Source organism: Equus caballus, chromosome 13 (genome assembly GCF_041296265.1).
Source record: "Equus caballus isolate H_3958 breed thoroughbred chromosome 13, TB-T2T, whole genome shotgun sequence".
Taxonomy (NCBI): Eukaryota; Metazoa; Chordata; class Mammalia; order Perissodactyla; family Equidae; genus Equus; species Equus caballus.
Window position 1 is genome coordinate 1,866,288 of NC_091696.1, and position 16,503 is coordinate 1,882,790.

General features: G+C 51.3%; 1 protein-coding gene across 9 annotated transcripts in view; it reads right to left on the minus strand.

Moving 5' to 3' along the window:
• SNX8 (sorting nexin 8) overlaps positions 1-16,503 on the minus strand; it is a 66,504-nt gene that overhangs the window by 28,726 nt on the left and 21,275 nt on the right. For 2 of the 9 annotated variants that reach the window (XM_070231381.1, XM_023655142.2), the window contains exon 1: positions 13,891-14,060. The exons of 3 other annotated variants lie outside the window; for them this stretch is intronic. In XM_070231381.1, the coding sequence (XP_070087482.1) occupies positions 13,891-13,972 (82 nt within the window). In that variant the 5' untranslated portion in view covers positions 13,973-14,060. 4 more of the 9 variants (XM_023655143.2, XM_070231382.1, XM_023655140.2 and 1 more) reach the window with 4 other exon arrangements.

The following is a 16,503-nucleotide window of genomic DNA, read 5'->3' on the forward strand; positions in this document are numbered from 1 at the left end:
GTCGGTGAATTCGCACACGAGTGTAACAACAGCCTAGAGACAGGGGGATGCGAGCTAAGGAGCTCCCCACAGCCCCCAAGTTCTCTGTCGGTCACTTCCTCCCCAAGGGAGACGGCTGCCTTCTAACACCGCAGGTTATTTTGGCCTGTTTCTAAATTATGTAAGTGGACTCAGACTGTGAGTTCCCCATGTCTGATTCCTTCCACCGAACATGATGTGCGCGATCCACCCGCGTCACTACACGAAACTGCAGACGGTCCATTTCCACCGCCCTGGGTTCCCCTGTGGATCAGGCCACATCAGGCTACCCCTTCTGTGGCTGCTGGGCGTCAGCATCGTCTCCACTGTCTTCCCGTGCTGCTACAGACACGCCAGCACAGGCCTTTTGGTGGACACATGTACGCGTTTCTGTTGGACACATTCCAGGAGTGAAATTGCTGGATCCCAGGATTTCATACATTCAGCTCAGTAAATATTTCCAGTTTTCCAAAGTGAGCAAGCCAACTTACACTCCCATCGGGAGGAGTGCCAGCTGCCTCCCACACTGGCCAGCACAGTATTTTCTGTCTTTCCCTCACCATTCTGGTGGGCCTCCGCCTCTTTAACGTAACTGCAATAAATTCACCGTTTTATATCTTGAAAGATTTTTCCTCTTACGTTATAACCACTGTTCCCTATTTCTAGGAAGTTATTCAGACTGTTACCTGTACTGATTGCACAATATCTTGGGCACGGAACTAACAACTATTTAGTCTTTCTCATGTGAACTGTCATGTGCTATTATAAACAGCATGAAGGATATCCTCATTCACAAAATATTTTGCTAAGAATTCCACAGTTTTTCCTGCTCATGGACACTTCCTTGAGCGGCTTTCATACATCCATATGGACGATAAACACCACAGCACTAACAGACACACACTGAGTCCGACCTTCTTCAGAATCCCTCCTTGGAGACTGAGCGTGGTCACCTTGGGAACCTGTGGATGTATCCTAGTGGCATTAAAAAAAGAAAACTAAAATTTCAGCTTCCTGAGGATCTGAACGGCAATTGTTTGCTAAGGAGAACAGATCTTTTTTTTTTTTATTGAGGTCATAATAGTTTATAACATTGTGTCATTTCAGTTGTACACGATTATTTGTCAGTCACCATATAAATGTGCCCTTTCACCCCTTATGCCCACCCCCCAACCCCCCTCCCCTCTGGTAACCACTAATCCGTTCTCTTTGTCCATGTGTGTGTTTATCTTCCACATGAGTGAAATCATGCGGTGTTTGTCTTTCTGTCTGGCCTATTTTGCTTAACATAATACCCTCAAGGTCCACCCATGTTGTTGTAAATGGGACGATTTTGTCTTTTTTATGGCTGAATAGTATTCCACTGTATATATACCACATCGTCTTTATCCAATCGTCAGTTGATGGGCACTTGGGTTGCTTCCACATCTTGGCTGTTGTGAATAGTGCTGCCATGAACACAGGGGTGCATGAGTTTCTTTGAATTGTCAATTTCAAGTTCTTTGGATAAATACCCAGCAGTGGGATAACTGGGTCGTATGGTATTTCTATTTTCAATTCTTTGAGAAATCTTCATACTGTTTTCCATAGTGGATTTCCCAGTTTGCATTCCCACCAGCAGTGTATGAGGGTTCCCTTTTCTCCACATCCTCTCCAACAGCTGTTATTTTTTGTCTTGGTGATTGTAGCCGTTCTAATGGGTGTGAGGTGATATCTCATTGTAGTTTTGATTTGCATTTCCCTGATGATTAGGGATGCTGAACATCTTTTCATGTGCCTCTTGGTTGTCTGTTTATCTTCTTTGGAAAAATGTCTGTTCATATCCTCTGCACATTTTTTGACCAGGTTGTCGTTGAGTTGTGTGAGTTCTTTACATATTTTGGAGATTAACCCCTTGTCAGATCTATGATTTGCAAATATTTTCTAAGGAGAACAGATCTTAAGGCAAGGTTTCCTCAAATCCACCGCTACCCCCAAAAATGTCCTTTTAGCCTTCTTCAGCCAGCAGGCACCCCTGCCTTCCTGTCCCCTTCACTCATCTCTCTTTAGCCTCACCGGCCACCTCGCTGCTCCCTGAGCACAGCACGCACCTGCTGGCCTCAGAGCCTTTGCACTCTTGTCTCTTCTGCCTGGGACGCTCCTTCCCCAGACACGCGCCAGACCAACTCCTTCCCCTCCTTCCAACCTTGGCGCAAACATCCCTCTGAATGACATTTACTCAGTGACAACTGCAACCTGCGTCCCCACCACCCACCTCCACACTCTGACGTATACCATTTACTTATTACGTCTACTGAATACGGGCCGTCTCCACTACTGGAACACGAACTCCAGGACGGCAGGCTTTCTCGTTAATTTTGTTCACAATTACTATCCCGAGGACCAGGAACAGTGCCCAGAACAAAGGAATAAACATTTGTTGACCGAACAAAAGGAATCTAATTCACACGGCCAGGAAGCCACATAAATTAATCAGCGCCTGGTCTGCTTCCAAGGTGGGTAGCAACCTCACGCCCTCCCCGCACCGACAGACCTCATTAAGATCTCGCCGGTGGCAGGAACCGTGCCTCAGTGAGCTACAGCGAGAAGCTGAAGCCGCTAACGCAGAGGACAGCTGTCAACGGATACCGCCACAGCGAGCCCTGAGCAGCGACATCCTCAGGCTGGCAGTGTGTTCCCACCTCTGCTGCGGCCTCTCTGCCAATTTTCAGCTATATCCATTTCTCCCCAAAATACATGGCAAAACGCCGATTACAGAAAGCTGTAATGCAGCATATGGATAACCAACCTACACGGCAAGAGAAGAAAGTTTTTCATCTTCCTGCCATAAAGTGATTTTACATTGAAGCAAGGTAGACATAAACAATCTCTTAGGTCCCTCCAAGCCCACAGCTACTTATTAGCTGAGAATTTCTCACCTGAATCGTCTCCAGCCTCCAGAGCTCAGTTCAAAGACCACTTCAACAGCCAACGGTTTCCTGAGCCCCAGGGAGAGTCGGCCCTCCTTCCTACTTTCATGACTGCCTGGACCTCCTCGTGCAGCTGCCCTCGGTCTGCCTCATCTGCGGTTTCTCCCACACCAGGACATACACCCCTCGGGGAGCTTCGATTTCCCGATACTGCCCAGCACAGGGGAGGCACGGAGCTCCTCGACAACTGGGGTTCCACATGCAAGAGAGTAACACTGGACCCCTTCCTCATACCATCCACAAAAACCAACTCTAAATGGATCACAGACCTAAATGTTAGAGCTAAAACCACAAAACTCAGTAGAAAATATGGAAGTAAATCTTCCTGACCTTGGGTTAGGCAAAACCTTCTTATAATGACACCAACAATTAACACAAACAAAAAAAGAACAAAATAAATCAACTGGACTTCATCAAAATTAAAACCTGTCGTGCTTCAAAAGGCACCATCAAGAAAGTGAAAAGACACAGGGCCGGGGGCTGGCCCCGTGGCCGAGTGGTTAAGTTCGTTCCCTTCGCTGCAGGCGGCCCAGTGTTTCGTTGGTTCGAATCCTGGGTGCGGACATGGCACTGCTCATCAAACCACACTGAGGCAGCGTCCCACATGCCACACCTAGAAGGACCCACAACGAAGAATATACAACTATGTATCGGGGGGCCTTTGGGGAGAAAAAAGACACAGGGCCGGCCCAGTGGCGCAGCGGTTAAGTTCGCACATTCCGCTTCTCGGCGGCCCAGGGTTTGCCGGTTCGGATCCCGGGTGTGGACCTGGCACCGCTTGGCAAAAGCCATGCTGTGGTAGGTGTCCCACGTATAAAACAGAGGAAGATGGGCATGGATGTTAGCTCAGGGCCAGTTTTCCTCAGCAAGAAGAGGAAGATGACAGTAGTTAGTTCAGGGCTAATCTTCCTCAAAAAAAAAAAAATAAAGAAAGTGAAAAGACAGCCCACAGAATGGGAGAAAATATTTGTAAATCATGTATCTGATGAGTGACTTGTGTCTAGAATATATAAAGAATTCTTAGAGCTCAAGTTTTTCTTAAAAGGACAAATTACTTAATTTTAAAGATGGGCAAAGGATTCGAATAGATATTTCTCCAAAGAAGATGTATGAAAGGCCAAGAAGCATATAAAAGGATGCCCAACCACAATGAAATGCCACTTCACACCCACTAGGATGGTTATCATCAAAAAGGCGATAACAAGGGTTGGGGAGGACGTGGAGAAACTGGAACCCTCATACTTTGCTGGAAAAAAGTCTGGCCGCTCCTCAAAAGGCTAAACATAGGTTACGACGTGACCCAACAAGTCCACTCCTAGTCATATACCCAAGAGAAGTGAAAACCTACGTCCACACAAAAACTCGTTCATTACCGTTCACAGCAGCTGGATTCCCAAGAGCCAGAGCGTGGACGCGGCCCAAGGCCCATCAGCTGATGAGCGGGTCAGTAAAACGCGCATGACCCACACAACGGGACACTATTCAGCAATAAAAAGAAATGAAGTACGGATCCACGCCACAACATGGACGAACCTTGAAAACATTATGCAAAGTGAAAGACGCCAGACACAAAAGACCACATCTAAATGGTTCTATTTATACGAAATTCTCAGATTAGGCAAATCTACAGACACAGACAGATCAGTGGTTGCCCAGGCTGGGGGAGAGGGGCATGGGGGAACGGGGAGGGACTACTCATGGGTGCAGAGGTTCTTTCAGGGGGATGAGAATGTTCTAGAATTAACTGTGGTGAAGGCTGCACAACTCCGTGAATACGCTAAAAAGCCCTGAATTGTACGCATGAAATGGGTGAAGTATACGGTATGTGAATTATATCTCAATAAAGCTGTCTTTTAAGTTTCCTGAGTTCCCTCTCTTCTCTCCTTCCTGTGAATACACACTCATCACTTTTCTAGCCGAGAGCTGCACGTGGGACGCAGACGGCTCGCCATCTTGAACGAACGCATCAACAAGGGAAGGGACCATCTACCTCTGAAGCCTCTGGTTGTTTCAGGCACAGGACGGAAAGTCTAGCTGCCACAACAACTTCGAGTGGCCGTGCTCAGGACCTAGGAGCCTCCCCGCGCTGTGCGTGTGGCTCTGAAGCTGCAAGTCAGGAGAGCTGGACGCAGCCACGAATTCTAAGGAACAAGTCAAGTTCCCCTTAATAAGGTGCTTCCCCCACCCCCGCCGTCTTACCCTTCCCACGAATTCAAAAGCAGGAATCAAGATGGTTATCTGGACAGCTGGGTGCAATACCAACCACCAGTAACGGAAGAGCCGTGACCAGTGAAACTTCTCTGGGACTGGAACCTCCCTGGAAGACCATCTCTAAGGAGGGGCTGTGATCCCATTTCACAGATGCAAAAAGGAGGCCCGGCTGGCAGTGCAGCCCGCCCGAGGTCACAGAGCTAGCAAGGTGACTTGTGGGGCCAGCACTCAAACCAGGGTACCAATGACACCAAATCCTGTGTTCCCTCGTGTGCTGACTCATGCAGCCCCACTGGACACCCAAAGCACGGGAGAGGAGCAGCGGCAGGCACACCCCAGGCCTGGGGCCGGAGGGCAGCGGCCTCAACACAAATCCCGGACCCCTCCGTGACCGTGAGTAAGCAGCTCGACCCACGGCACTCAGTCCCCCATCTCCAGGATGGGGATAACACCATCTACATAACTGTTCGGGGCAAGGATTTTTTTAATAGAAAATACATGAAAGCATCTAGCACAGCGCCCGGTGCCTGAGCCCTTCTTTTCCAGAGGACGTGGACGCCAGACACTAGATCCCCAGACCAAACCACAGACAGAATGAACTGCTGGCCAGGGGACGTCGCCGCCTCCGGCCCTGGGTTCTACGACGCAACGTGACAACGGCATCTAGCTCTCATCAAGAATCAAACAGCTCCCCAGGTTTGCCGGCAATCACAAGCAGGTCAGGATGGTCCCTGGGACATCGGGACACGTGTGAACCACACTCACTCACACACACACACACTCAGGACGTGCTCAAGCTGCGAGTGGCCATTCCTTTCCGAGGGAGGGGGAAGGGACCGGATCACAAGGGGGAAAAATAATCACTGGTTTGCTTCCTAAAGACGTCACAAAACTAGAGCCAAGGGCAGAACGGTCCCCTATCAGATGACTTCCTCTGACTCAAATCGGGGCAGGAGGAACCAGCAGAGGGGTCATCAGGCTCCGCTTCTCCGTGAATCCCACCAGACCTGCTCCTCAAGAGCCCACTGAGGCTGAGCCTATTCCTCAAGACATCTCTTGGGTCTCTCATTTCGCGACTGTTTCCATGTGGGGAGGCCCAGTGACTTTTTCCAGAGTTTATAAGGAATACTATTTTAGCAAATTTGGGGAATCTTGGAATAAGTTAACAAAGGAGGAGCTCAAAGTTCCAGAGAGAACCCTCGTCTCTCTCAGTTTAAGTTCAATCCGTTTGGGGGCTCTGTTTTTTTAAACCCTCCTCCTGGGTCTGGTTGGCTCAGGCTGAAAGTGACTCAGGTTTTCTAGGATCTCTGGACAAGAAAGTGAAAACAGTCCAAAACATCTGACAGGCCCAAGTGCGTCTCATTCCCAGGAAAGGCTAATAAAGGGAGAACCCACATTCGCAACCAAATGAGGTCTCTCTAGTGAAATTCCAAGCAGTCACCCGATATTATAAGCCAAAGAGATACAATTAAACCCATTGAAACAAACATGTATTGATCTATGGAAGGCATCTCAGGAGTAAGACAGGGTCCCTCCCTTCCAGCTGCCTGCGGGGTAGACACCCAGGAATGCAATTAATCAACCAGAAAACGTCACGCCTCGGAAACTGGCATGAGCAAATTAGGAACTGTGAAAAATGTCAGTCAGGAAAACATTTAGTCAGTTTTTCCCCCCACAACTAAACTTGCACGAAGTCTGAAGACCTCGTTCTCCATGCAAAGAAAGCTAGACTCTCACCTAGGGCCGCACACCCCAAAACTCCAAAATCGGTTACCCGGGGTAACCTACCTTCCTTAGACGAGGGGAACTCAGCCCAAGCGTCACAAAATTTGTGACGCAATTTGTTTTTTGAGTTATCACAGTCAACTCAAGGGGAAACAAACTCTGCTCCACACCCAGATGAATGAAATACTTTTGGCAGACGTGGTGCAGAGCTTAAACCCAAACTTGAACCTCGCAAGGACCGGCTCTCCTGGGAACCCACGGGGTGCAGACGCAGTCACTCTGAACCGACACGCGCTCCCATCACATCCTGCTTCATCACTCTAAAGTGCGCTCCGCTCTGAGGAGAGAACGACAACTGGGCACCACGGGCTGACGTGCTGTTTCTGAGAACAGTCTCCCTGTAAGAAGCAGCATCGAAACGGGGGGCCCCGTGTCTGGGAAGGGCTGGGTAAGCAAATCCCGATGGGAGGCTGGTTCATCAGCAGCCAGTACCCGACGCCAGCCGCGGTCGCCCACAGCAAGGACACAAGGCCTGCCACTTCCCAGCCGGAGCTGGACGCCTGGCCGCGGATCCCAGCAGCACCACTTATGAGCCATATGGTCCTGGGCAACTTACGGGACTGCTGCGTACCTCAGTTTCCCCATCTGTAAAGTACTGGTGATGAAACTTCCCAGGATGGCCGTGAGGACCACATTATCTTATACACAAGGCTCGCAGATAGTGCCTGGCACACAGCCCATGCCCTGAAGGGCCAGTCCTGGCCCCACCAGCCTACTCCTGCTCTGCAAAGAACCCCAAACAGAAATGTTTAGGGTTCTCCCACGGAAGAGGCAGAAGATGGGAAGACTCTCCACTCACGACGGTGGACACAGGCCCACTGCCACGTGACGCGGCCCAACCCCGACCTCTGCTGGAATTTCTCAGGAGCTGGGAGGGGAAATTAGGGTTCTACAGATCATTCTCTGTGCTAAGTCTCGAACGCCACCTGCCTCTCCTTCACAGCAGATGGCCTTGGCCGACGAGATACTTCCAACAGCCGAGGAGGCTCCCAGACATCGCTCCTGCCGAGACACAGATGCCAGTGGCCCCACGTCTGGGTCCTCCTTCCTGCTGGTCCCAGGGGCCACGGAAACAGCTGGACTCACCAGCGCTCTGGGCCGGTGCCAACAATACGCAGACAGCAGAAACAGCAGAAGCCGGGCGTCTCCTGCTAACTAACCACAGGATTCTCCACTAGGAGTGGATGTTGAGACAATAAAATGTATTTCACTCCAAATATGCCTCCCACTAAGAAAATCCAATGTGGACTCGAGTGGAAACTAAGGGAGTCCAAGATCCCCACAAAACTACATTAAAACAAGACCCCTTGCGTCCACCCTTACTTGCCAAACTGTGTGTTCTTGGCAAGTCCACTAATGTGCCAGGATCTCGGGTTTCCCCCCAACATCTTTGACTGTGAAATAGACAACACACCTACAGAAAGGGGTGCACAATGTCTACAGACAGCTTAACAAAATTATACACCAAACACACGTGGAACCACCATCCAGGTCAAAAATCACCAGACCGCCAGCATCTTGGAAGCCCCCCCATCCCGTATCCCCTTTCTCCTGCCAGAGGGGACCTCAGCCTAAGCGTCCTGGTATTTCCCTCGCTCGTCATTTACGGTTTGATCACCTGTGGGAGCTTCCCCACTCGACAGTCTAATTCTGCAGGTTTCTGAACTTTACAGAAACTGGAGTCCAACATCCACAATGGCGAGTGAAGGAGCTCAGTCCTCGCACTTGCTGAAGGTCACTGAACAGGACATCGCAGAGATCGCCTACGGTCATCTCCCCGGCTCTGAAAGTCTCCTAAAACTCGGAGTCAACACGCACAGCTGATAACAGCGGTCCCTCGAGGCTGGAGAACCAGTTTAGCGGGAGGGAGACTTGGTTTCCCAGGTGCAAGCATTAGGACAATTGTTAATACTGATCCCATTTAAAGCATTCTGGAAAGCATGTGACAAAGGTATGTGTCACTCACGCTTTATGACATTAGCCCTTTAGAAGCACAAACATTACATCTTTGATGCGTTATTCTGCAGACATTAAATAGAAAATTATGAAAACTGTTTTTAGCGGTGTAGAAAAATGTTAAGCCGAAAGAACAGGCTATAAAATGTATAGGCTCCATGAGGATAACTATGTAAAAAGCATATGCAGAGGACAAAGGAAACACACCCGGACCCAGCGGCTGCGTTAAGGTGCTGGAATGGTGGATGGTTTCTCTGTTTATAAAATGTGTGTCCTCATGTTACACGCATAACAACATTCTCCTCAAAGTGCCAGTTCACAGACGACGACGACATCTGACCAGTCTGATGACCACTCGTTCATCACACTTCTCGTGGACGACCTTCCCAGCACGAAGCAGGTCACGACAGATTCTTGGGAAATAATGTAAATATGCTTCTCCGAGATATTACCTAACCGCAGCTTTCTCCAGTCCCGGTCAAGCTTCCTGGAATTCATCAGACATCTTGTAATTTCACTTTACATTTGCTCAGCATACAAACTCCAGATTGTTAAGAGTGCTCAAGAGCCCCCCAAAAAACCCCCCCCCACACACAGGAGAGCCATCTGCCCTCTCGCAGCGCAGCCAACAGGACGCAGCCTCAAGTGCGGCCTCGGATTCTCCTAGCGCTCAGCCAGCAGGACACGCCTCAGGCCCTCGTGAGTCCACCGGAAGGGGTCCTACCTGACAGTGTAATACTGACATTTCCCCAAAGAACGTCTACCCCTTCAGTCTGGTGATGATTTTTTAGTGATTCTATAAGAAAAACATGCACAGGATGGACACACGGCCCCCGTTCGGAGGGTACCGTGACCAGGAGGCACGACTTCACACACCCTGGGGCGGAGGCCTCCTACCTGCACACTCCAACGCTGTGATCACTGGGCCGGCCCCTCTCAACAGACACAGCAGGTCCCAGGCTGCGCAATCAATCCTGCAGCTCCCCGCTCCAGTCTCTCCACATCCGCCCAGCAAACAAGATGGGTCAAACATCTCTTTTCACGCTACATTTTTCTTAGGAAGGAAAAAATAACACCAAAACAGAATTCCCCCACCCGGCACACATCACATTCTTGCAAACCACAAATTCTGGCAAAATCTGTCCTATATACTAGTGGTTCAGTTAGTTCCTCTTTCTTCGAATTGACACATTTTACCTTGCAAATTGTGTATGCCTGTGTGTCTGTGACAGAGAGAGGAGAGAGAAAGAGAGTTTAAAAACCAATAACTCAAATACTATAGACACAGCTACCACTGTTAATCAAATTAAAATATTCTAGATACTGGGACGCACAGAAAAATAATGGTTTCTGCCCATCAGGAGTTAACAGTGGAAATGCGTGTAACGGAGGGAGCAGCGTGCACAGGAGGGTTTTTGCCTGAATGCAAACAGTACTTTAAAGTGCAACTTTATCACAGTCAAATGCGTCCATCCTAAGTGACAGCTCAGTGAATTCGGACAAATGCGCACAAGCAGAGAAGCAGGTGGGGGCGGTGGTCGGAGCAGAGGGCATGGCAATCGCACAGGCATGCAGAAAGGGCGGGAGCCGGCTGTGGCAGAGCGGGAATGTCAAGCAGGGTTCAGACCTGACCCCACAGAAAGCCAGGAGGCATCCGGAGGCTTTGCGAAGGCAGATGGCTGGGAGCTCCCTAACCAAATGGAATGTATGGAATGCCATCAAATGAGCCACTCCAACCAGAGTGGAGCCCATGCTCCCTTGTTCTGAAGACCAAGTTAGGTCCGTAGGACTGTAGGAAGCACGGCTACGATACATAGTGGTCATCTGGATATATTTTTATCAGTGTATGAGGCAATCCCAAAAAAATCAGACCGGACAATCAAGCACACACCACACTCGTTCTTCGCCATTCTTATTCTAAGTTACAATCACTGAGCTTTATAACCTCAAAACAGGCCCCGAAATAAACTCTCATCCCGCACAGTCAGGCAACGGAATGTTCTAGTCAATCAGATATTTTGATAGTTCTAATTTTAACATAAAATCTACACAGGGTTAATGTCCAAACTGCAAAAAGTACTACAAATCAATAAGAAAAAAGACAATCTCATAAGACAATGGGCAGTCAAAAGATATGAACAGTCAGTTCAGAGAAGCCACACAGGTGAAGATTATAAAGAAACTAAACTTCACTAACAACTGAGGAAATGGGAATTAAAACAAAAATGAAACACTTTCCTAATTTTTCTAAGTCTGAAGGGAGTTTTAAGAAATGGTATTGAGTGTCGATGAGATGGGAGGGAAAGGATGCCTTAAAACATTGCTGTTACAAGTATAAATTGGGAACAGCCACCGCAGAGGATAATCTGTCAGTCCCTGTTCAGACAAAGAATGTGCAAGTCCTATGACACCCAGCAATTCTGCTCCTAGGGGATCCACGTGTGCCAGGCAGAATGATGGCCCCAAAGGTGTCCCGTCCTACCCCCTGGAGCCTGTCAGTCTGTTAAGTTACAAAGTAAGGGGAAATGAAGGCTGCAGATGAAATTCAAACTGCTAATCAACGGACCTTAAAGTAGGGTAAGGGCTGTGGATTATCCAGGGGTGCCCAATGTAACCCCAGGGGTCCTTAAAAGTGGAAGAAGTAGACGAGAGAGAGAGAACCAGAGAGATGACAGCATGAGAAACGGGTGCCCAGGGTTGCTGGAGGAAGGGGGACCATCAGCCAAGGAAGGAGGGCGGCATCTGGAAGCTGGAGAAGGCCAGGAAACGGATTCCCCCCGGGACGTCCAGAAGGCACGCAGCCCTGCCCACACCTGCCTTTCAGTCAGCGGAAACCTACTTCAGACTACTGACTCCAGAAGCGTAGATGGAGTCTGCTGTCTACTGTGAGATGATCAATTTGTGTTGTTTAAGCCCCTAAACGGTTGGCAATTTGCTCCAGCAGCCACGGGACACTAACACACGGCCCCAGGAAACACGGGCAGGTCTGCACAGGGAGGCGCCTGTTTTCTGAGTGCACACGTGTGAAATATACAACAGAACTGAGGGGATCCACCCCGAACTGGTAACAGTGGTCACCTCTGGTAAAGAGGGGGTGACTACGACTAGGGAGAGACTTTAACTTAATCTATAATGCTCCATAATTTTTTAAAGAAAATGTTTTTGTCCATGTATTGCATAACTGAAAGTTAAATTTTTAGGAAGGGAGTTACCATTCACAGCTTAAGCTTCAAAGAATAGAATACAAGACTCTTGACGCTGAAAACCACAGTGAACACAATAATTTTTTCTGACAATCCAAAGGTACTACAAAGACCCAGACCTCACGGTTTGCACAATTAACACCGACGGTGGGATCTGGCTGTGTGGACAGAACACCAGAGAAGAGGAAATTCGTCGTGTATCCATAAGCCACAACTCCCCCTCCAACAGAATCAGCCTTTGCTAAGGGGTGAGATGTACACATACCACCCTTGGAGAAAATTCACCCTTAAAGGCTTAGGTTTTCTGACTCCAGCCCACCCAACCTCGGTCCCCACCACAACACACCCCCAACACTGCCCACTTTGGGCAAGTCACTTGCCTCTGGGTTCTTGTTTTCCCATCGTAAAAAAGGTTTGCTCTACCACTGCGCCTGCCTCCAGGACGGTCGAAAGGTTTCCAACGGACCGAAATGACAGGCTCCGCCCGAACGGTTGGAGAACCCCACTTTGAAACTCACCAGGCTGCAGGAAAGCGCTCTGTAAACTGAGAAGGGCTATAAGCACGCCTCATAAAATCGCCACCACCCTAAGGCAGGCCGACTATTGTGGGAATTCCCACGAAGTCACCGGGAGGACAGCCTCGGAGAGCTCATCCCCAATGACACCATAATGGCAGCCAGGGGATGAGTCCCGTAGGAAACAGTTAGTGCAGTCTGTATGTCTGCAAAGAGCCCTGAACCACCACCACATCCAGCAACTCGGAACTGTCTTACAATCTGCAGCAAACAAGCATTCCCACCCCATCACAGCCTCCCATTTCCAAGTGCCACCCAGCCAAGAGTCCTCTCTGGGGCCCTGACACAGGTAGGGCCGACCGGCCCATGCTGGGCTCCAACGTGTGACTGCATGAACACATGTTCTAAGCAACAGCAAGAGCTATTACCTGTTTCTCCTTACACAGCTACAGGTAAGATGAAAAACAAATCAAGAACGACTGAGGGAGGGGGACTGCCATGGCCCCCCGCCACCCCCCCGTCCCCCAGCAGCTTCCTTGCCTCGCCACTTGGCTCCCCTTTCTCCCTAATGAATAAGCTTTCTAGGAGCCCTCCAGAACTCACTTTCAGCCTGGCCTCGTCAGGGACACCTTGCCAGAACCCCCCAGGCGGAGTCCCCCAACCTTGGCCCCCCCCAAAAGAAAGAGTAACTCACACCAACGTCCACCTACATCCATTCTCCAGTTAGAGGACTGGAGACAGGAGCATTTAAATAGGGGCAGCCCAGAAAAGCCAAGCCTCGCGCACGCCTTCAGCGTTTGCGCTCACCCATCAAGAAAAGCAGCGAGAGAGAAACACGTCCGGTTTCCAGATGGGAACACCCAAGTCCCGAGCGGCCAAATCGCCCGTCTGCGGCCCCGCGGTCCAGGGCTGCGCCCCACGCGGCTGGGCGGGGAGTCCCCGCAGGAAGCGCGCGGCGGGCGGGCCCCGCGGCCCCGAGGGATGGGGACAGCCCCGGGAGGCGCGGGCAGGAGCGCGGCGACGGGCCAACCTCGACAGGTGCGCGAGGTCCGGGACCCGCGGCCGCACCGCGAGCCCCCCGCGGAGCCACGCGCCCCCAGGGCGGGGGAGCGGAGAGGGGACCCGGGCGGGCGCGGGGCGCCGGGGGCAGGAAGAAAGCCGAGGCGCGCGGGCTCGGGGCCCGGGACACGCGCGCGCGGGGACAGGTGGGCGCCGCCCGCCGGCTCCACGTACCTGCCGCCGCCGGACCCGCCTCCTCCTCCGTCTCCGCCTCAGCCGCCGCCGCGGGCAGCGGGTCCATCACGCCGGCGGTCATGTGAGCGCACGCCACGTGACTTCCTCCGCGCCCGCCCGGCCCGGCCCCGCCCACCCGCGCCTCGCCCCGCCCACGCCCAGCCCCACCGTCTCCCTTGACTGGCGTGGCCACGCCCACGCGCGGACTCGCCCCGCCCACACCCGGCCTCTCCGGGCCCCTTGCCTGGCGTAGCCACGCCCACGCGCGGACTCGCCCCGCCCACACCCGGCCTCTCCGGGCCGCTCGCCTGGCGTAGCCACGCCCACGAGCGGACTCGCCCCGCCCACGCCCCGGCCCGCCACGCCCCGGCCACGTGGCCACTGGCAGGACCGGCGAGCACTCCCGCCCCGCGTCCGCCGCTCCTCCCCGCGGGCGCGATGCCATCACCGCCCTCCCCTTGTTCACTCCCACCTGCCCTCGCTCGGTCACCCGCTCAGCCACTCATTGGCTCAGCCGCTCACCCGTCCACCGCTTCCTCGTTCGTCTACACTCACGCATCCCGTCCTGCGGTCGCTCAGTGGTTCGCCCACCCACCCATCCTCCGTCTTATTCGTGCACTCACTCACTCACCCACCCACTCATTCATTCCTTCATTTACCCACCCCCGCATTCCCTCGGCCCTGCATTCCCTTATTCACCCCAGCATTCATTCATCCACCCACCCACTCATTCATTTCGCCGCCCCTTCATTCATTGACCTGCCCCGTTTATTCAACCCCCTCCCTATTCATTCACTCACTCCGTCCTGCATTAGCTTCCTCATTCACCCCTCGTTCATTCATCCACTCACCCACTCATCCATTCGTTCGTTCACTTTCTCATCCGCCCGCTCACTCCCTGGGAGTGGGTCCCAGAAGGCGCAAAGACTCTGAGACATCAAATAGCTGCAAACGCTGTGGTCTTCCTGGAGCTAAAGTGGGGATCGGGGGTGGGGAGCCCAGAAATGGCTGCAGAGGAAGCTGGAGCGATCGGCAGAGTCCATCCGGGAGAGCCTTAGTTTCCAAAGCAAGGATCTTGGGCCTCCTAATACTGATGCCTACCAATGCTCAGGGAATTGTTACAGCAGTCAAGAGCCCAGACCCCCGCCGTGAGGGTCCTAGGAAGGGTCCCCCAAGTAGTTAGTTCCCTTGTTGTAGCTGCTAGACCCTGCCTCAGTTACAGACCGCCACACTTAGGACACTCTTGTGCCCACACACCAGGACATCCATGTGAGCTGGTACAATGAACGATGCTCTCCCCCACCAAAACCTTGGAAGCCCCGTCCTCCTGCTACAGACGCCTAGAGCAGCTTCCCCGAGTCACAGTGGGACACCACAGGGCCCTGTGACACACACACCTCCCATCTGATGCTGCTTCCTTCCGCTGCCCTGGGCTTCCTTTCAGCTGCTGTGGCATCAAACGATGTGCTCAGCACTTTCCCCGACTCCACGTCTCCCCATCCCCAAACACACACACACACACACACACACACTGCTAACTTCCTGGTATTATTTGCTACATATCTCTGTCCCCCACTAGACTATAAGATCCTTACTAAATTTTTAAAAGTTCATCGCACTTCGAAAACTGTGAAGCCGTAAACAAATATAAAATTAGACATTACTCAGGAATACAGCATATTGAATTTATTATTGGACTTTTTTTTAGCACCCCTGACACGTGGTTACACGGCCTCTAGCTCAGTGGTTCTGGGTCTTGGCTGCACTTTCTAATTACCCAGGAGCCCTTTGAATGCACCCTGCCTGGAGCCCATGCCCAGAAGTTCTGATTTAATTGGTCTGGGGTGGGGCCTGGACTTGGGTTTGTTTTTTAAAAAACTCTCCAGATAGTTCCAACGTGCGGCGCAAGTCAAAGACTCCAGCTCTAACCTGAAAAGTTGGTTTGTTCCCACAAACATTTCCTGAGCGTTTACAAGGTACCGAATTGTGTGTGGCTGGCGGGAGAGGAGGGCAGGGGAGGAACACATGGAAAACCAGGTGAGGGCCCGGCCACCCAAGTTCCTGATGGCCTCGAACGGAGGAGCGGAACACAACAGGATTCCGCCACCACGAGTGAAGCGAGCGTTGGGGCTGGAAATGTGGGTGCTCTGGAAGGAAAGGTGAAGGAGCCATTGCTTCTGAGGTGAGTAGTTCTGAACGCCTCCAGAAGAGGAAATTCAGGCCTCACAAGCCGTGGGCTCCGTTGCCAGATATCTCTGACGGTTAGAAAGTTCTTGGGAAATGTGCCCTGAAACAGGTCTGCCCATAACTTCTTTAAAAGAAGTTTAATCCCTATACTTATACAGTCCTTATACTTATATAATCCTTATACTTATACAAAGAAGCCTAATCCTTATACTATTTCTGTTTCATTCAGGGGACGGTAAGTAGAAAATGGAATTTCTGATTTTTAAAACCTTTTGATTCCTGGGAAGAATCCAATTGTATTAAGACTGTTAATCTGTTTTCTGAGTCACACTCATTGCTTTCCATTTAGGAAAGTGAGAACAATACAGCCAAACCGCCAGGACTCAGAATGCAGGACATTGAAGTGGGGACTTCGGCGCACAGGTG